The 21,931-nt window shown below is 37.0% G+C and overlaps 1 protein-coding gene across 12 annotated transcripts in view; it reads left to right on the forward strand.

The window, feature by feature from the left end:
- Positions 1–21,931, forward strand: part of GOLGA4 (golgin A4) — a 73,327-nt gene that overhangs the window by 43,103 nt on the left and 8,293 nt on the right. For 10 of the 12 annotated variants that reach the window (XM_051798667.1, XM_051798676.1, XM_051798670.1 and 7 more), the window contains 11 exons: positions 416–594; positions 1,610–1,741; positions 2,766–2,921; positions 3,854–7,917; positions 8,576–8,697; positions 9,726–9,856; positions 13,697–13,810; positions 17,446–17,514; positions 19,598–19,618; positions 19,798–19,866; positions 20,459–20,534. In XM_051798667.1, the coding sequence (XP_051654627.1) occupies positions 416–594; positions 1,610–1,741; positions 2,766–2,921; positions 3,854–7,917; positions 8,576–8,697; positions 9,726–9,856; positions 13,697–13,810; positions 17,446–17,514; positions 19,598–19,618; positions 19,798–19,866; positions 20,459–20,534 (5,133 nt within the window). The remainder of the gene's footprint in view (positions 1–415; positions 595–1,609; positions 1,742–2,765; positions 2,922–3,853; positions 7,918–8,575; positions 8,698–9,725; positions 9,857–13,696; positions 13,811–17,445; positions 17,515–19,597; positions 19,619–19,797; positions 19,867–20,458; positions 20,535–21,931) is intronic. The other 2 variants (XM_051798671.1, XM_051798675.1) reach the window with 2 other exon arrangements.

The following is a 21,931-nucleotide window of genomic DNA, read 5'->3' on the forward strand; positions in this document are numbered from 1 at the left end:
GTGTTCTATTTAGGAAGATCTCTTTCATTATTCACTAAAAACTGACTTGTGTAGTAGTCATTCTTGGTTTATGTTTCTGTCTGCTTTACTGGAAGAACAACTTGTGAATTGCCTTTTCTTTGTGCAACTGTTTTCCTCTTTTTCAAAGTTATTCAGCAAATATAGGCAGAAGAGGAGCCATAGTTCATTCGCTTATATGGTTTATTTATTTTATAGTGATTTTAGGGGAGGAAATAGAAGCTACAGGATGTATTAGAAGACATTCACAGCTATTTGTCTGTTCTCTTTTTTTCCTAGATAATAAACACGTGAATTCTTGATGGATTCCTAAGTTCATTCTTCTCTTACTTATGTAATTCTGCTATCAAAGGACATAGGTATTTCTTGACTATCATACACTTCTTTTTCTTGGCAGCTTTTGAAGAGCTTGAAAAGGCTCTAAGTATTGCCCAAAAGACAGAGGAAGCCCGGAAAAAACTGCAGACAGAAATGGATGAAAAAATTAAAGCGATAGAAAAGGCAAGTGAAGAAGAGAGGTTAAATCTTCAACGGGAATTAACCAGAGTGAAACAAGAGGTGGTTGAGATTATGAAGGTAAAAGCTTAATTAAATTAATCTATAGTTGTAAAATACATCAGTATATCAGAGCTTTGTAACAATTTTGCTGTTTAATAAAATCTATAAAAATTATTTTCTATGATTAATGATTTACTTAAAGCAAAATAGAAAACTCCTCATAGACTTTTTTTCCTCTAACAATTTAAAATCAGTACATCAGTGGCATGTAAAAAAGAACAGTATGACTCTTTGTTTCACAGTGTTTAATAAAATTATTTATTAGAAGTACATGTCAGACTTTAAAGGGAGTCAAGAAGAAGAAATTAATGGTGGTAAGGTCATGCATCTCCACCAAGATTTTGGGTTTCAATACTAAGATCTTTTAATCATTATCCTAGCTGAGTATGTGTAAATGTTTAAGAACTTGTTGCCTGATTCTTTGCCGGTGTAAGAATTGCTAAAATTTACTTCATCTGGTATATTCAGGTCAGAATTGCAGGGGTACTGCACATGCATTGCAAAGCTGTAAATTTGAACACCTTTAAATTACAGTTCTTTTGTTGACATTTGTAATGGTATTAATTTTTCTAAGAGAATACTCTGATCCTTTTGGAGGATGACTGACATGCTTTACATTATTCTTAAATAAAGCACATATGGTAGGCAACTGTCTACAAAGAGTATCACTACTTGACTTTGTGGATCATGAAATAACAAGAATACAGGGAAAGCTACAGAAAGAAGTTCCTTGTCCAATGTATTATCATGTTTGAATTGAAAATACTGTTTGCCTTGGTAGAAGAGTCTTTAGAAAATGTGACATTCCTTTTAGTAGTACTGTGAAAAACTTGAGAAGGGAAGATGGATAACTTCACGCCTGAAAATAAGAGCTATCAGGGCTTAGTATTAACTCATTGTTACTTATTCAAAGGGAGTAAAGAGATGATTCTGGTTTCTTCTCTCTGTTGCACTGCTTTTCTTATTAAGAAATTATACAAAGTGTTTTGTTATTTAATATTTGAAATTAGTTTTTTCTGACTTTGATTCACAGAAGTCTTCAGAGGAACGAGTTGCTGAACTAGAAAAAATCCATAAAAAAGAAATGGCTACCAAAGATCAGGAGCTAAAGGAGAGATTAGAGGCACAAGAAAAGGTGTTCCAGGAGAAGATGAAGGCAGCTCTTGTAAGTAAACCTAAAATGCATAGAAAGACATTTCTCTAAGTGTGAGTTGGGATTAGAAGTCTTAATCTGACACTATTCCATAGTGAGAGTCCTTCTGTGCTCAAGGATAGGAGTTTTCTCCAAAAGTCAAATAGCTCAGAGACTTCAGCAACATGAAAAGAAAGCAGCTGCAGTGATCCAGACTGAATAATGATAACTTATTACTATCAGTGCTCACTAACAGCTGCGTCTTTTGGAAATGGTTTCGTTTTTTGAAAATTTTATTTAGACTTGTTTTTTTAATTTCTTCCTCTGAATCACTGGTAATTAGCCACGGCAGCCTAGAGTAAAAGATGTACAAGAAACGAGGCTGTTATTTGAAAAGCGTTGGTATGGTTATGTTTGGTTGCGTTGTGTTATGTGAACAGGGTTAACTATTCATAGTGTCAGACCTCAGAAAAAGAATTTTCCTCTAGGTCAGGTTGGGAGGAATCACTGGAATACTTTGCTCTTTTTTGCAAAGCTATAATCTACTTCAGATCATCATGTAATTTTACCTAGCAAATACTAGATTGGTTTTTATGCCACTCCATGATGGATGGTGACCATAACTGAGGTCCTTTCCTGACTATATTTTTCTACCTGTTTCTCAGATTATTTTCTTAATTATAAGGAACAGAGGCTTAAAATTGCATTAACAGTGGAATCGAAGGAGAACAGACCTTTATTCCTTTAAGATGTTATTCTCGATTAATAGTGGTAAACAAACTAAAATGAAAGGCTGGGATGCATTATGTTTTTAATGCAAAGAGAAATAGAAGACAAATGGTTCCCAATAAGAGAAAATGCAAGTGATTTATTACAATTTTGTTTTCACACATGAAAACAAACTCTGTGTGTGTGTGTGTGTGTGTGTGTGTCTGTAGAAAATAAAGGTGATTAGTGTACTCCTGTTAACTGATTTGAAAATATCCTGTCATAATGTTTTTGAAGGTGTGATGACTGTATTTATAGTTTATTGTTTTAGTTGTATTTCTTCATGCAGGAAAAGAATCAGAGTGAGTGCTTAAAAACCCTTCAAGAGCAAGAACAGCAAGAATCTCTGGCCTTAGAAGAATTAGAGCTGCAGAAGAAAGCCATACAGTCTGAGTGTGACAAGAAAGTTCAGAAGATGCATCAAGAAGTAGAGACTTTTAGAACTGTGAGTAAAGATTCCAAAAGAGTAAACATTTACAAGTAGTCCTTTCACTATGTGCTTGACTGTGACAGGTTTACAAACAGAGGGTGGGTTTGTTGTGATTGGGTCGTTTTAATCCCAAAATGCTTCTTGTGGGATTAAAGCAACCTAAATGTAACGTATTGGTATGGTATGCTGCAGCTCCTAGCTTTTTACAAGATAAGATGGCAAAATATAGAAATACATTCACTTTATATCATGGCATGAGATATGAATTTGTATCCATCTACATAATTTTTATGTATGTAATGCAGAAGTTAAACTTCAGCCTGTTTAATTTTTAGGTACTGCTACCTTAAAAACACTTAAAAGGATACTTTAGGAAATAAAAATTCTACTTAAATTTTTCAAGTATCTTCTGCTTTATGTAATGGGTAAGATTGTATTATCTGCTAATGCAAGTTTGTACATTATTCCACCACTCCCAAGTATTAGTTTGGAAGTTTTGCTTATAGAAGCATTTCAACTTTACAGCACCATTTCCACGTGAGGTGGAATTCAGATAACTCAGTAGATAGGTACGAAACTCCTTAGTGCTACCATAGATTCCCAATATCTTTCATCTTATTTGTTGGTATTTTAGCTTAAGAAGAAAATCCAAACATATCTCTCATAAATATCACATGACTTATTTTATTTGAATTAATTCCATTCTTTTCACAGTTCATTTTCACTGCAGTGAAATAGAAAAGTTTTTATTAAATAACTAACTGCTTCATAGAAGCAAATGTGAGAACAAACTAGATGAATGAAAGGCTTATAAAAGTAGTTTATATTCAGTAAAATAATGAAATAAGTGACTTGTAATAATCTCAGCCTGGTAAGATTTTTAAAAATTTAATTAAATTGTTACCTTTTGAATATTCATATTCTTTTAAAACTATATTCTTTACCAGAGGATTCTTGAACTGGAGAGCTCTCTTGCAAAGTATTCGCAAAGTGACAGAAAGCAGTCAGAGGAATTAAGTACTCTCATAGAGTCTGAAAAAAAGCAGCACAGTAAGGAAATCAATGATATGGTTGAAAAACACAATAAAGAATTGGAGAATGTGAAGCAACAGCAAGAAAGTCTTTGGACAGAAAAACTTGAAATTTTAAAGCAACAGCAAATAACTGAAATAGAAAAAATAAGAGAGAAACAACAACAAGAGATAGATACCATTTTGAAAGAAAAGGAAACAGTTTTCTATGCACACATAGAAGAGATGAATGAAAAAACATTAGAAAAACTTGATGTGAAACAAACAGAACTAGAAGCACTGTCTTCTGAGCTATCAGAAGCACTAAAAATACGTCATGATTTAGAACAAGAGCTCTCAGAATTAAATAGTAAAGTGTGTGAAGCAAAGCAAGAATTGGAAGGAAAGTTGGAAGAAGAGAGGAAACGGCACAATGAAGTGATTGAAAAAATGTTAAGAGAGCACGAAATGTCTATTCAAAGTGTTGAGAAGGTACTGAAAGAGGAACTCAACACGCTCAAGCAATCCCTGGAGGAGAAAGAAAGGCATTTGGAAGAATTAAAAGCACATGAACAGAAACTAAAGGAATCTGCAGAAAGATCTGAAGCTGAACTTGTCCAAGTGTCTGCAAAGCTAGAGGAGCAAAGCAACGAAAAAGTAACCTCTCTAACACAACAGTATGAATGTCAACTGAAGGATCTACAAAGAAAGGCTGATGAGATGAAGAGAAGTCTAACTGAGAAGGAAAATGAAATTGAGCACATGAAGAAATTACAGAACAACCAAGTGGAAGAACTTAAGCAGAAACTGTTAGCCACAGAGGAGAAAATTAGTGCTTTACAAGGAGAGTATGAAAGTAAACTGAAATGTCAGGAAAAGAAAATGGAAAAAATGAAGCAGAAATCTAAAGATATGCAGGAAACTTTCAAAAAGAAACTTGCTGAGCAGGAAGCTAAACTAAAAAATGAGCTTGAAAACAAGCAGTTGGAGTTCAGTCAGAAAGAGAGTGAATTCAATGCTAAAATGTTGGAAATGGCGCATGCCAGCTCAACTGGAATGTTGAATGAAGCTGTGTCAAAACTTGAATCTAATCAGAAAGAGCAACTAGAGAGTCTTGCTGAGGATCATAAGAGGAATTTGGAAGAAATTATCCAAAGTTGGGAAAAGAAACTTAATCAGCAGGTTGAAGAGCTCCAGGAAAAACATGATATGGAACTGCAAGAGAAAGAGCAGGAAGTTGGAGACCTGAAACAGAAGCTTGCCATCTTCACTGCTGAAAAGGAGGACTCCAGAATAGAAATAACCCAACTGAAGGATGAGCAAGTGAAAAGGGAGGAGTGCCTGAAGGAATTGCAAGAGCAGCTAAGGCAGTCAGTGGCTAGGGTGAACAGTTTGTCAAATACAGAAAGTGACCTGAAAACACAGTTGAGAAAATTGGAGGGTGATCTTAAACAGTCCTTGGAAGAGCAGACAAAACTTCAGGAGCAACTCAGTAAACAGAAAGCAGTTGAAGAGAAGGACAAAGCTAAAATTACTGAGCTGGCTGATAGACTGAAAACTCTTGAAGAGCAACTCCAAACTGTGCAATCTTCTCAGTATAAAGATCATAAAAATTATGAGAAAAAAATAGAGGCGATTCAGCTAAAAGAAACTGAATTTAAAAGGTTGTCAGGAGAACTTGCAGCCCAGTTAGATGCTTATTGGAAAAATGTTGAAGCTTCATTGCAAACAAAAGGCAATGAATTAATTGAAAAATGTAATGAAAAAATTAGCATAGTAACATGCAAAATTGCAGACTGTGAGCGCCAAACTGCAAAAGTTAAAGAAGCAGTATTAATCAAAACAAGTAAGATAACTGAACTAGAAGCTCAACTTAGAGAAATAACAGAGCATCATTCTGCTGCTACTACTTCTTTACAAAAGTCAATGCAAGTGCTGCAAGAGAAGGACAATTTAATTATGTCCATGAGAGCTGACATTGAAAGACTTGTAACAGAAAAGGAACAATTGCAGAAAGAGGGTGGGCATCAGCAGCAAGCAGCATCAGAGAAAGAAACTTGCATAACACAGCTGAGGAAAGAGTTATCTGAAAATATCAATGCTGTTACATCAATGAGGGAGGAACTCAAGGAGAAACAATCTGAAGTGTCTGCTCTCAACAAAACAATTAATGACCTTAATGTTAGGCTTGAGAGCACAGTAAGTTTAACAGAGAAGGAAGCAGCCATGTCTCTGTTAAGCAAGCAACATCAAGAGGATCAGTTGCAGTTGTTAAACCAGATACAAGAGTTATCATCCAGAGTTGAGATACTGAGTCAAGAAAAAGCATCAGCCCTTGATTGCATGGCCCAGCTGTCAGAGTGGAAGATGAAAGCACAAAGCAGGCTTACACAAAATGATGATACTATTAAAGATTTGCAGAGCAAACTTGAATTAAGCAATACTGCAACCAGTAAAAAAGATGAAGAGCTAAATAAATTGAAGGAGCAGCTGGCTAAACAAACCAAGAATCTCAATAGTTTAAAAAGTGAATTGGAACAAAAGCAAAACAGGAAGGAAAAACAAGAAAGTGAGTTAACATCAAAATTAAAAAAACAAGCAGCAAAAATTGCTGAACTAGAAAAACACATTGCTCAGAAAACTTCAGAAAATGATTCCTTGGTGGAGGAACTTAAAAAGTGTAATGAACAAAAAGACACAGAGAAAAAAGAGATAGCTTGGCAACTCCAGCAGGCAGAGAAGGTGGCTTTTGAAAAAGACAATAGGTTTAAGAAGGCTGAAGAAAAAGTGCTTAATCTTGAGAAGCAAATAGAGTCACTGAAAGCTGATTTTGAAGCAAAGGAGAGGGAATTTGATCAAATGAAGTCAGTGATGCTTAAAAGCAAAGAGGAAGAACTGAAAGAATTAGAAGAAAGACTGAATGTAGAGAACAGCACTAAGCTGGCAGATTTGAAGAAGAAGGCAGAGCAAAAAATAGGTTCTATTAGAAAGCAATTAATGTCTCAGATGGAAGAAAAGGAACAGAAATTTAAGCAAGATAGAGAGGATCAGTTAAGAGAGTTGAAACAGAAAATGCAGGAGAGAGAAGCCAAAATCGAGTCCTTAGAAGAAAAAATTAAGTCAACAAGAGATTCCACAGAATTAGAGAAGGAAATGCTAGAAAAACTGAAGAGTGTAAAAGCTGCTGTAGAACAAGAAAAAAATAACATGCTTGAGAGTATCCAACAGACATACGAAGAGAAAATGCATGTGTTACAGAAGGGCTTAACTGAAAAAGATGAATTACTGCAGAAGTATGAGAAAGAACAACGAGAGAGTAATGACTCTCATCTAGAACTTCAAAACAAACAGAAAGAACTCCTTAAAAAACTAGAATATGTTGAGAAGAGCCATCAGGAAGAGCAGAGTAAGACCGAAAGCCTCAGGAAGGAACTTCAGGAGCAAAGCAAAAAATACTTATTGTTAGCAGATGAGCATGCTCGTTGTGGTGGTGATTTAGCAAAAAGTAGGGAAGAATTGAAAGGTAAAGAACAAAAACGTCTTGATATGGAGAATATAATTGGAGATTTCCAGAAAAAATTGCAGGAAAAGGAGGCAGTCAGTCAGTCTTTAGAACAGAAGATAAAAGAGTTAGAAAATAATCTAGTGAAGAAAAATGAAGTGCATAAGATGGAGATGGAAGATACAAGTTTAAGATACGAAGAAAAGCTAAAATGTTTACAGCAACAATTGGATGAAAGAAATGATAGTCTGAAAGCTTTTGAGGAAAATGCTGAAGAAAAGGCTAAATCTGTTTTGGAGCTGCAGAAATTACTAAGTGATATACAGAACCAGCAGAAGGACTTACAGACTAAACTGGAAGAGACTGAAAGGGAGAAACAGAAACTACATGAAGAGGTTAATAATCTTCAAAAAGACTTACGTACTTTGCGAAAAAAACATCAGCAAGAGCTTGATATAGTAAAGAAGGAGTCCTTAGAAGAAATGGAGCAGAAAATCAGGTATACTCTTTGCTCCTGTTTATGTTACCATTTCTGTACTTTTACCACTAAAACCTCAAGAATACTTTTCTAAAGCTCAGTTTCTAATGAGGAAATAATGGCTGGTAATTTTCTGTCATTTTTCTAAAATAGATAAACAGAAAGAAAAGAAGTCTGACTTTCCCCAGAGTAATACTGCTTCTGATCTCTTTCAGTGATGGTCATTTTCAGCATTGCCAAAGCAGTAAATATAATTCTGTTTTTCTCAAAAAGGAAATGAAATTTAAAACTTAGTGCTGAGAGCTTTATGTTCAGATGTTATCAAGAACTGTCCATATGTACTGTGCAAAATGTGGTGTAATGCTCAGCACTCTTAATAGTTTCTCAAGCAACAAATTCCCTAAAAATTCTGCTTTTTATGGCACATTCTTTGCTTCCAGATCTTCATATCTTTTGAAAGGGTTCAATTCTGGGTTGTTTTTAAATGAAACACCTATGCTTTCCAGGTAAAATAAATAGGGGGGGGAACAAAATTCTCACAGAATTCATATAATTCAAAACCATCCCATTTTAAAGTAGTTTTGGAGAAACTCCCACATCTCTGACCTTGCTAAACTGTTCTTGCACACTCGTTAAACATTTTATTTCCTCACTGTATTTTTTTGACATTTTTGTACAGATGTGAACAAGAAGACATTGAGTTAAAGCACAACTCTACCTTAAAGCAGTTAATGAGAGAGTTCAATACTCAGCTGGCTCAAAAAGAGAGAGAATTGGAAGCAGCAGTAAAAGAGACAATCAGTAAGTGAAATACAAATATAACTGTAATCAGTAAAATAGTCAGAAAACTGAATCTTCACTTGTTTTGGGGAAGCGATTTTACCTGGGACTGTGATAAACACATATGTTTTATGAATGCCTGGAGAACCCAGGGGAAGAACTTCCCTTGCTTGGGAAATAGCATATAAATATTAATTTTAGTACAATTAGGAAAGTGCATGTGTGGGTGTTCATCCTTACCCTGCAGGATGGATCTTTGATCTAGCACTCTGTTTACATCTGTCATGGCAAGAGTTACCCATTATAGCCTATCTTTTTGTCATATGTTTAGAAGAAGAAAAAGGGAGTAAGACTTTTCAGGTGAAAGTACACTGGGGAGTTTTCATTGCAGTAGTACATTGTCTGCAGCAGTACACACTTTAACACTCCATTGTTGAATATATGGCAATGAAGGGTGCCTTTTAGAGAAACGTAGATCCATATGAGAATCAGAATAGCATTTTTTTAGCTGCCTCTTGCAGATTTCATTCACTGTAACCACTAACAGGTGCAGCTGGTTATGGTGTCTGATTGCAATACCATGTGGTTATAACTAGAGTACAGCATATTTCAGCTTCGCTGTCCATCTTTTGCAAGCATAGTGTAAATTGGAGATTAGAGAAGTGAACAAAAAGTATGTTTTGACTTCACTGTTACTAGAAGTACCTCTACAGATGAAGAATTTCTGAAGATTTACAGATGTTTCAATCACTTATCTAGATAGAGTAGGAGATAGAATTAGTTGATAAATATTGGTTGTCATCTTAACTTTTAGGGAAAAGTTCCAGGTAGAAGAAACTGCTCCAGGTACCAAACTGCAGACGACAAACTTCATACATATTAGGATCAAGTGACATAATAGTTATTGGCAGTGTGAAAAAATGAATTTTCCCGGCAAATTTTCCTTGTAGTTGCTTTCCACCCTTGTCTTTAAGCTTTTTTTTAAATACTGTCATGACATAATTAAAAAAAAATGCTTTTTTTAATATTGCCCAACTTTTCTTTTATAGGTAAAGCCCAGGAGGTAGAAAATGAATTGATAGAAAATCATCACATAGAGACAACTCAGTTGCATAAAAAAATTGTTGAAAAAGATGATGATCTAAAAAGAACTGTGAAAAAATATGAAGAAATCCTTGAGGTATTTTTTTGAAAAGTGGTATGACTACATATATTTCAGAATAACTCTTTTTTGATTGCACAGCTAGACAGAAAAACTGGAGTTCTTTCTAGTAAAGATCTTACTGCCTAAATTACACTTGATATGTCCAGTGACCTAGCTTGCAATTAAAATGTTTGTTTCTGTGTTTTGTGGGCATAGCAGAAATTAAGCCCTAGCTTAATCGTTGAATAACAGCTATACAATTAGGTCCTTATGTCCTTGAGCAATTTGTGTACCAGACTGGAATGAGGAAAGTGAGTGACTCTTTACTAGAGTTGTGGCAGTGATGTATTGTTTTTTTGTAAGGATTTAAATACAGTCTCACTCTCTATCTCCTTTTTCTGATGCTGTTTGAAGATTGGCAACATAGCCCTTAAAGTTCTGTTCTATGCTGGGTACAGTCTGTTTGCATAGTTCTTATGTTAGTAAAAATTTCTTTTTTTACTTGTGTTGAACAGTTTGTTTGCATGCTATTTGCAGATAGACATAGTTTAGCCCTAGTAGCATTTCGGCCAGAAGTTAGCAGCCAATTTCCATCTAAGGATACTCTACCAAAGATGGCTGCTGTTTTAGCCAAGTTAATTGACCCGGTCCCGCATGTATGGCACCATAAGTTTAAATGGCTTTCAGTGGTAGACTGTACTTCATATTGGCATGCAGGCTTTAGCTTTGTTAATCTTAGTCCTGTTTGCACAAATGATATAATAAAAGAGAATGTCCCATTAACAGAGCCTACAGCAGTAAATGTAAGTGAACATCTGTTTGTTTATGCTGAGTTACCAGTCCAAAATTCTTTTAACTGGACATGACTGAGTATTCCATATTAAGAATTTCAACATGTAAGCAGGTTGGTGTGTTCCACTTTGATTTTTCAACTTCCAGCAGATTGAATGGAGTTAGAAGGGTTTTAAATTTAGAGTCCCTTTCTTTTCTTTCGTAGCTTAGAAAAATTGCATGATATAAAAGAATCAAGTTTTTTTGAAACATAGGTCTAAATTTTGCATTTTTGGAGGATTTAGATTTCTCTTACCTCAGTGTACAGTGTGTTGCCATTCAGGTCCTCAATTTATATCCCCAAATAGGTATGTGATTTGAAGTTGCGCAGGTGTAATTCCTCTGTTTGCTGATACTTGCAGTCCATACGTAGGTCAGAAACACTCATGCTGTAGTCGTTGTGTGATCTTGAATGTTTAGGCTGATTTGACTTCTGTGTAATTGGAGGACATGAACACTGTCATTTTTTGCATCTCATTGATGATGGCAATGGCAGTTGCCTGGAACTGCAATAAACTGTAGTTTGATATTTTAAATTTCAGACTACATTTTTCTTTTATAGGTATATGAGTGTTTTGTTTCTATTATTTTTTTCACCTTTTTTTTCCCGAAGAAGTGTTGCAAGCATCTCAAAAATTCAGAAATACTTATGTTAAATTGAAGGTATGTCATGTTCATTGAGATCTCTGGTAGAAATAGGAGCATATGCATCAGCAGATTTAGCCTAGAGTTACCAGTTATTACCCCACTTATACTTGACTTAGCTCATGACAGGTTTGAAAAATTTCGCATCATGACATTTATGCAGAGAAGATGGTGGTAAGAAGATGAAGCAAAAATAAAGCCAATTGCAAAAATTAATCTTGCTCATATAACTTTGTAGCTCTCTGTTGCATTTTAAACATGGTTGATGATGCTAAAAATTAGTCTAACTTGATTCGAGTATGTATCCTTAAAGACAAGCAGGAATCATTGAGTTTGTTAAATTTCACATGATTTACTTGTGAAGTGCTCCACTTTTGCTTTATGTTGTATTTTCTTATCTTTCATGAAAACTTTTATCACATAAGTTTTCATAGAAGTCTCCCTAATTAAAGGATTTGTAAATCAGCATAGCCTGTAATTTGGGGCCTAAGTATTTTTTTTTCAGCTAGGGTATACAATTAGAGAAAAAATGAATGTTGTGTTCCAGCTAGCCCATTTTAAGCCTATCTATGAGCTAAAAATAAATTACCTAACTTCAGGTATATGTCCTTTAATTTGTCGTAATGCCTTCCATATGAGTACAGGATAGGCTTTGGGGTTAAGATTTGGGAAAGCATAACTTTGTCGAAGTCTTAGTCTATAACTGTAATTAAATCCCAATGACATGCAGTTTGTTTTCAGAGTATGCCAGGTACTGTATAGAACAATAAGTTATTGCTGTAAATACAGATCAAGAGCATGTTGGAACCCCACTTCTTCTCTAATTATTTCAAATTACAAATTAAATTGTCCCTTTTACGCAAGTGTCATTCATAATTTTGGGTTGAATTTCTTTTCAGCCTTTTAACTGCCTTTAATAACTAAGAATGATGTGCATACAGTTGTGATTTATTTAATTAAACAGTAGTGTAGAAGTAGGATTTTAGATTCTTGATGGACAAAAACATCAAAAAATCCCCAAAAGCCAAAACAACAACCACCACCATCAGTGAATATGCCAGGTATTGAGGATTTTTAACTAAAGGAGTATAAAAACTATAAAAAAACCCAATCTTAGAAACGATAATTGTTGATACACTTCTGAGGGCATAGAAAAATTTTGTTAATGAAAAGAAGTTAACACTGTTTGGAGGTCATAATGTTTGAGCAAGATTTTTCTTGAAGATTGATATTCTTAAAACTTTTAGGCTTTACAGCAGTTTTTACGAATTGCTCAGATACTACGACTTCTCATTCACTAAGGGCAGATTTGCTTTTTTTCTTTTTGATGATGCTTTTTGGACTGAAGGGCTGCAGGGGGAGGGTGTTTCATTCTTATATCAGGTGCAAAGAACATTAAAAATTGGCCTTGCAGGGAAATAATTATTTTTTTAGTAATGACATACCCTAAATCTAACCTGGATCAGTTTTCTAGTTCTACACTTGCTTTTCTAGTGAATATACTGTATCCTTATAATTCGTACTTCTGAGATTTTTTAACAGAACAAAATTTCCATCAGCTGTTCTTTGCTTGTTTTCAGTTGATTAATTGTACTAATTTTATTGGAAGTACTACTGAGTAGCAGAGCAGTCAGCTGACTGCCCTGTGTGATTAGCATGAGTGAAACTAGAGTTTTAGTTTCATTGGCAGTAGAGACATACACTTGGAATTGGAGTGCTGTTTTATGATGTCCCTAACATGTGATCTCACAGAAAGGCCAGAGGGGACACAATTTTAAAAAGTACTTGTTTTTGCAGAGTGTCATATGGGTAGATTAATTTGCTAGGATTTAGGTCATCATACTTTTGTCCTTTACAAGAGAAGTTCATTTCCTTCCTACCGTTCTTGCTTCTTTCCCCCACACTGCATTAGGGCCTTTTAGACCCTTGTGAATGGGGAAATCATTGGTCATTGTTTCTGAAAATGTGCTTAAAACTGCTTTAGTACCATCTTTGTGAGAGTGATTGAGGAAAGGATTTAAGTCCTTGTCATTTCCACAGTATAGGAATTGACTACCTATCATTGTCTGACCCCTCCGTGAAGGTCACACACTGGACCTTCACACACTGGATTATACTCAAATGCTGTTTTAGTGCCCAAGAGAAATAGGATTTTTTTGTAATTTTTAAAAAAGCTAACTGTAATCTTAACTATGTAATCTTTATTGTTGAGCACCCCTGTTTGTTTCTCGTTCTATTCTGTAGTCCTCTTGTGTATGTAGCTTTTATACCAGATTTCAAGCATATTCTTTCTGTGTATAGCATAACTTCTGTTGATTGATTTATGTCCACTGTACTTAAGGTTTTCATTGATAAGTTGGGTAATTGTATAAGTAAGTTTTTTCCCCCTATATTTTGAAGTCGCGTGAAGAAGAGATGACAGCAAAAGTTCATGAGTTACAGGCACAGCTAGAAGACTTGCAAAAGGAATGCAGACAAAGGATTGCGAAAGAGGAACGTTGGAACAATGAAAAAGTGAGCTGGCACTATCATTTGTTTTTATAATTTTAGGTGTGAAATTCTTGGTCTTCATGAAATTCTGTCGTTTATTCCTACTTGAATTTTGTTTAGATATCTGTCCTTCACTTTCACATACAAATTGAACTTCTTTAGAAGCTGAAGCATTTGATACCTACCTTTTTTACTGGTCCAGTTTTACTGTTATTAAGGTGGGGTTTTTTGCCCTCTACATTTCTTTTAGCTGATTTTACTGAAAGCCTTTTAGAAGGAAAGGAAATGGCATTAAGTCATTTTTAGTGTGATATTTTTAAAAATCACATTTCTGAAATAGTGCCTTGAATATATCAATTATAGACAGAATGACCTTCATTGAAAGAAGGCTGATTTCATGCTTTTGTCTTTCTGAGACCACATTTTAATTTGAGGAATTCTTTGATTAAAATATTAGTAGTTATTATTACACTGAGGAGAGGAAAAGTATATGAGTTGTTGAGTCATTGATGAGAATTCATATTGACCTTACTTTTAAATTTTTCATTTTGACAACAGGCAGCTCTGGGGAGAGTAAGTTTATATATTTGACATTAGAAACTTAATGTACAAATTACCTCACTGTCCTAATGTTTGTCCCTTCTGCCTTGGCCTTGCTTAAAACACCCTTTATATTACTTTTCTTAACTATTCCATGATATGTGTTGTTTTCTTAACAGGAAAAGCCGAAACATTTGTTTAAGACTGCCTTTTATTCTTAATTAACCCTTGTCCACCTACTGATAATTTTACATAATCCTATTATCTAGAGAAAGATTCCTTAAGGGACTCCTAAATCCTAAAACATGATTATGAAAAGTCTGAAGAGTATCTTTAGAACTACATTGTTAACTGTTTCACTAGTTATGGAAGTCTGCTATAAATACAGGCGGTCACTTAGTATCGTATTACACATGCATCTTCAGAATTACATATTCACTGATAAGACATGAAAGTTGTATCAAATCTATATACCAGGAATGATATTTTGTGTGTTCATATATTCGGCTCAGAAGCAATGCATCCCAACAAGGAGGAAATTGGGCAAAAATGCCATGAAGCCTCCACAGATGGATAAGGAGCTGCTGAGCAAACTCAGAGTGAAAAAATAAGCTTTCAGGAAGTGGAAACAAGGGCAGGTGGCCTGGGAGGAATACAGGGAAATTGTGCAGGAAGCTAGGGACAAGTTTAGGGAAGCCAAGGCCCAATTAGAATTGTGTCTGGCCAAGGATATTACGGATAACAGGAAGGGCTTCTATAGGTATGTTGCAAGTGAAAGAAAGGCTAGGGATAATGTGGGCCCTCTCTGGAAGGAGACTGGTGCTACGGTCCGTGGGGGAGGGGAGAAGGATCGCAGCACTGCACAAAGGAGTCCGACGAGGTTTGAGGTTCCAATGCAATGCTACTTTAATGGGGGTGCACAAGGGTTTTATGAGCTCTGGTATGGAATGCACCAGAAAATGGGGTGGAGCATGAGACAGACAACCAGGGAAACGAATAGGGATAGGGACTCAGGCGAAGAGGGAGGAACTGGGGAGGAACCGGGGAAGGAAAAGACGAATGGTAGCTCTCTCCTCTCTGTGGCTTTCTCAGCCAATCAGAGGGGGAAGCAGGGAGCAGGCATGACGAGGCATGTCTGGACATGCCTGGGCAGTTACAACTGTAGGGAAAATCATACAATGTACATATTTGTAAACACATAAGAACTGCAAAGTCCATATAATAAAGTCCTTTCAATCACTGTATATCTTTTTCCATTCCTGAAACTGTTCCCATTCTGATCCTTGCTCCTCCACAGACAGGAGACCTGACTACCCTGAGTATGGAGAAGGCTGAGGTTATCAATGACTTCTATGCCTCAGTCTTCATGGCAAGTGCTCCTGCCACACTATCCAAGTCATGAAAGGCAGATGCAGGGACGAGGAGAATGAAGACCCACTGTAGGAGTGGATCACGTTCAAGGCCATCCAAGGAACCTGAATGGGTTCCACGGGACATGATGAGATTAATCCACAGGTCCTGAGGGAGCTGGCAGATGAACTTGCTAAGCCATTAGTAATTTTTGGAAAATCAGGGCAGTCAGGTAAAGTCCCTGATGACTGGAAAAAGGAGAAAGCAGACCTGGGGAACTACGGACCAGTCCGTCTCACCTCTGTCTCAGGCAGGATCATGGAACAGATTCTCCTTGGAACTGTGCTAAGGCACATGGAAACAAAGAGGTGACTGGTAACAACCAACATGGCTTTATAAAAGGGAAATCATGCCTGACAAATCTGGTGAGCTATGACAGGGCTACAGCGTTGGTGGATAGGGGCAAAACAACTGACATCATCTACCTGGACTTATGCAAAGTGTTTGACATTGTCTTGCACAACATCCTTATCTCCAAATTGGAGAGACATAGATTTGATGGATGGACCACTCAGTGGACAAAGAACTGTGGCTGGATGGCTGCATGCAAATAGTTGTGGTCAATGGCTCATTGTCCACGTGGAAACCAGTGACGAGTGGTGTCCCACAGGGGTCACTGTTGAGGCCAGTACTGCTCAACATCCTTGTCAGTGACATCGACAGTGGGATCGGGTGCTCCCTCAGTAAATTTGCCGACAACACCAAGATGTGTGGTGCAGTTGACGCACTGGAGGGAAGGGATGCCATCCAGAGGGACCTTGATAGGCTTGAGAGGTGGGCTGATCAAAACCTCACGAAGTTCAGCAGAGCAAAGTGCAAGGTCCTACACCTGGGTTGTGGCAACCCCAAGCACATTTACAGATTGGGCAGAGAGTTGAGAGCAGCCCTGCAGAGAAGGACTTGGGGTGATGGGTGATGAAAAACTGAACGTGAGCCAGCGGTGTGCCCTCACAGCCCAGAAAGCCAATGGAATCCTGGACTGCATCAAAAGGAACGTGGCCAGCAGGTCAAAGGAGATGATTCTTACCCCTCTACTCTGCTCACGTGAGACTCCAGCCTGAGTACTGCGTTCTAGTCCTGAACCTAGGAAGGATATGGAATTGTTTGAGCAAGTCCAGAGCGGGGCCACAAAGTTGACAAGAGGACTGGAGCTTCCCCCCTATGAAGACAGGCTGAGAAAGTCAGGGCTGTTGAGCTTGAAGAGAAGGTTGCATGAAGACCTCATAGCAACCTTCCAGTATCTGAAGGGGGCCCACAGGGAAGCCAGAGAGGGACTCTTTGTCAGGAACTGTAGTGATAGGACAAGGAGTAATGGGTACAAACTGAAATAGGGCAAATTTAGATTAGATATTAGGAAGAAATTTTTTACTGTGAGGGTGGTGAGACAATGGACCAGATTGCACAGGGAGATTGTGGTTGCCCCATCCCTGGAGGTGTTCAAAGCCAGGTTGGATAAGGCCTTGAGCAACCTGGTCTAGTGGGAGGTGTCCCTGCCCATGGCGAGGGGGTCGAGACTACAGGATTTTTAAGGTCCATTCCAATCTGTTAACATTCTGTGATTCTTTGATTCCTCAATTCTTCCCAGAAATGCATCAGACAGATTTTGCAAAGGTAGCGTAGAGCTGTAAAATATTTGAATATTGCAAATATTGATTACATTAAACAAAATAAACAGTTAATTTTGCCCGTGTTTGGAATCTTGTCCACAGTTCTCCACTCCTTGGAGTTTCCATGGCAGACTTTGGAGAAACTCAGAGGAGTTATTCCATCTGTGGCAGGTATAAGCCAGTTCAGAGAACTTCATTGCTGGTGAACAGCTTAGTTTTAAAGTATAAATGATGTCTCATTTGAGGGGGGGGGAAGATCAGCTTGTGTGGTAGTGTATGTACATAGGTACAGTTAAAGCACCCAGGTTCAAAGTGCTTGCAGAATAAGAATGTGATTTTTTTTTTTTTTTAGAGAGTGTAAGGCAGTTCATTATCTGATTTCTCTCGAATATAGGCATCAAACTTTCTTGAGTAGTTTTGAGAATTCCAACTAAACTTAGCAAATTGTTTACAAGCTGTCTTTTGCGTAGCTGATTTAATTGAATGTAAATATCTTATTTGATACTATTCACAATGGTGATTTCATTTCAAAACAACATAACTATTCTAATAGATTATGCTATTGAATGTGCACATAGGTCCTGGTACATCTTCTGGTCCAGTCAAAGCTCAGATATTTAGAATGATATAATTGGGCTTTCAGTTCCTCTTTTATCAGTATTTCAGGATAGGGTTCCTACTCTTTGACATAGTCTGTTCTGGGATCAAGAGGTAGTTTTCTTTTGTTCTCCTTAGAAATTAAGAGCTGTTGTTTTTAATTCTTACCTGTCTTAATTTGTCCATTGCCTGTCCTTGGTATGTCTGCAGGAAACTAGTTTTACTGTTACCTGGTGCAATAGCAGATATTTGCAACAAATAGCATAGCAGCATTATATGCAAATATATATGCAGCATTACAGACCTAAATAAGAAAATTGGACAGGGTCTGTCGACCTTGGCAACATACCAGAGCAGATCCATGTCCAAATCCACGTCTGGATTTTACGGTGCATTCAAATGAATTCTATCATCTTATATTTGCCATGATATTTTTTGTCTTATCTTATTTCTTTTTTATTTTGTTGCTCTGTAACATTTTTCTCTTTTATGTTGAGGGTTTTTTCCCTTCAGCACTAGTAGTAAAAATGCTCAGAAGTCTTCTGTTGACTGGAAGCAGCTGCAGCTGATGCATTTGTTGTCTAAAGTTGGAGACTCCCAAATCACAGAAGTTTGTCTTAAAAAACTTCCTGTGCTGCTTGTTGTCAGCCTAGGCCAAACATCACACATAACATATTCACTTTGACACGAAGATAGATATTTGAACAATATTTGTCTGACTGTGATAAACAATTGACAAATACTAACAACCTTAAGTGTTATCATTTGGATGTAAAAATATCAGAAACTGTCTCTCTATATGAGAAAATAAATGTCTGATGAGATGACTGAGCTCTTCAGAAGAAAGAATTGCACTTACAGGTTTGAGGATTGATTTTCCCCTACTTTCTGTTTGTGTAGTGTAGGAAAACCCACAGGTTTTATCACCCTACAGAGATAGGGAATAGCTCTCCTTTTCAACACAATTCCAAAGAGGCTTGGGAAGAAAAAAAAAAAAGTACTACTTCTCTGTTCAGGTTTAGGTTACCTTAGGAAAAAAAATCAGACATAAATGATTTGATGTTGAAATGCATTTACGACCTTGATTTACACCCATGACTACTAAAGCATTACTTTCCTTAGAGTTGGAACATTGAAAGATAGAAATATCAGCTTAGAATTTTTTCTGTACTTCATAAACATCTTTGCAAGATGTAGAGCTCATGAAGCTCTTAACTGAAGCTATTTTCAGGTAAACGTTCCCTTTTCCAAATGTGACTTGAAGAATTAAGGTAAAAGATACAACATTACAAATAGTATTAATAGTAGTTAGGGTATCCTGGAATATACTTCATACTCATTCAGTTATTATTCATCTCCAATATGTATTTTGTAAAGATTTGAAACACTGGATTCTTGACGTTATATTTGTGATAATTGTCTTACAGAGTCAAATGAGGTAATTTAAATATAAGCTTTATGTACTGACAATACAAATAAGTTGAACGCTATGAGACTAGTTATTTTTATAAGTACATGAGTATTTGATAATTTCAATTTTTATCATCCTTAGTTAACACACTGTATCAGAACTAGATGATTGATATTTTTTTCTTCAATGCTTGATATACTCAGTATTTTTCATGCATTTTAATCTGAATTTTTGTTGTTTGTCTAGGTCACACTAACAGAACTAAAGGTAAGTCTTATATGTTACTTATTTTGCACTCTAATATTTCTGTTTCAGAGCAGTTTGAAAGCTGAAATGATGTTTATAACTTTTTGTGTGTTAAAAGGAGAAAGAAATTTTTGGCAGAGGTACTTTTGATGTATTTTCAGCAGTTCCTTGATGATTTCCATATGTGACTGTTCTTTCAGGCACAGCTTGCACAGAAAACAACGTTAGTCAATGATTCAAAACTGAAAGAGCAGGAATTGAAAGAGCAGGTAAGGATGATGTTGAACGAATAAAAAGTGTTCTTGTTTGATACTCTTTGTCTTCAGTATTAAAAGGTTTGTTCTTTTCAAGTGATGATGTGGCACATCTCCACACAAGGTACTATGAAAATAATAGGCAATTAAAATAGTTTTCACTCATACTTGCTCTCAGATATGTGTACTTTCCAAAGTACTCCTGTATCCACTGAGAATGAAAATACCACATGATTGTGATACTGGTTAGCAAAGCAATTGCACCGTGATAAAGGTAACAGTGCACACCATGAAATTCTGGACTTTTTTTTTCATAACTAAAACTTTTTGATGACAATTTTTGTCATGTGCTTTTTTATGTATGCTTTTATATATTTATATATATAAAATAAAAATGTGGATATTTTTATGTGTATGTACACCTGTACACACATTTCCTTAAGAAGTTTTTTGATAGTTTTAATAATACAGTTTTTAATGTTTTCCTTCCTTAAAAAGCAAATGTATTTTGTTTCATAGGAGATGATGTTTAGCAAAAGCTATTTCAGTGATGCTTATTTTAGCTGCTTATGAACACCATTTATGATTTTGACTGTTCTCTATTTAGATTCATGTACTGGAAGACCGGCTGAAAAATTATGAGAAGAATATGTACGTCACACCAGTTGGAACGCCGTACAGAGGTAAGTACACAGTTTTCATCAGAAATAAATTTTTCATTTGTTTGAAAGATATACTTTGTTCTAGACAATGTAATTAAAATGTCAGTGTCCTTAAGACACTCATTTTGTGACATCCTTGCTTTGTCTTGTCTGTTAGTGTGTGATTTCAGATGAGCAAATCACAGAGCATTTTGTTTGTTGTTTGGGTTTTTTGCCATACAGTTAAAACAGCTCTATATATCAGAGTTCTTAAACTCTCTGCCATGCAGGTCCCAGGCCCATCCAGGTGACAGGGACAGAGATGGGCACATGTACAGCATGGCTCAGGCAGGAACCGAAGGCCCCATGCTGAGCTGGGATGCATCCCCTGGGCCCTTGGCAGTAGCCAGTGGGGGTGGGGGTCCCAGGGGAGGCCGATCCCAGCCACTGAGGCCTGTGAGCACCCCCAGGACCCTGACAGAGGTAGACTTGAACTGCTCATGTGCTCTCCTTTGGACATTGGTTATTGGCCCCTTTGGAGACAGAGTGTGGGCAAATGGACCTTCTCTCTGGTGGTGTACTGTTCCTCTCAGGCTCTGTTGTTTTAACATGAGATAGAAAAATCCACAGGGAGATGAAGAGGTATTCCTTACCTCCAAAAGATTTTCAACTGTTTAGTTGAGGAACACGTCCTGCATGAGACTGAGGGCTCAAGAACTGAACCTCACTAGTATCAGAGATGTGGAGTTTTGCCATCCTGTGGAAACCCATCTCAGCTGGATGAACTCAGGAGACTTTCAGAACCCATATATCACACTTATTCTTTGCAAATTTGTGCAGATGGTCAAATTATCTCAGGATGATGCACAACTCTCATTTTCACCCCTCCCCCTCACAAAGGTCCATGTCTCCTTCCCACAAGGTGACAGAGCCAAGGATGGGACGTGGTTATGGGTATTGAATACCTTCTGCTAGGGCTGGGAAGAAATATCATCAAAGATTTCCTCAACATGTACTGATTGGGAAAGAAGCAGGTAGGAAGAAGCATAGCATAGCATAGTTCAGCTGGAAGGGGCCAGCATCAATTATCTAGTCAAACTGCCTGACCACTTCAGGGCTGACCAGAAGTTAAAGCATGGTTTTAAAGAGCACTGTCCAAATGCCTCTTCAGTGCTGACAAACATGGGGCATCAACCACCTCTTAGTGAAGCCTGTTCCAGGGTTTGACCACCCTCTGGGTAAAGAAATGTTTCCTCATGTCAAGTGCAAACTTCCCCTGATCGATGCAGGTTTCAGCCATTTCCGTGTGTCCTGGTACTGGGTACCCCAGGAAGCTGTAGAGAGCAGTAAGGTCACCCCTCAGCTTCCTCCTCTCCAAACCAGACAAACCCAGAATCCTCAGCCACTTCTCACAGGACATGCCTTCCAGCACCTTATCG

Source organism: Manacus candei, unplaced genomic scaffold (assembly GCF_025592945.1).
Source record: "Manacus candei isolate 608988 ecotype Guabito, Panama unplaced genomic scaffold, ASM2559294v1 h1tg000049l, whole genome shotgun sequence".
Taxonomy (NCBI): domain Eukaryota; kingdom Metazoa; phylum Chordata; class Aves; order Passeriformes; family Pipridae; genus Manacus; species Manacus candei.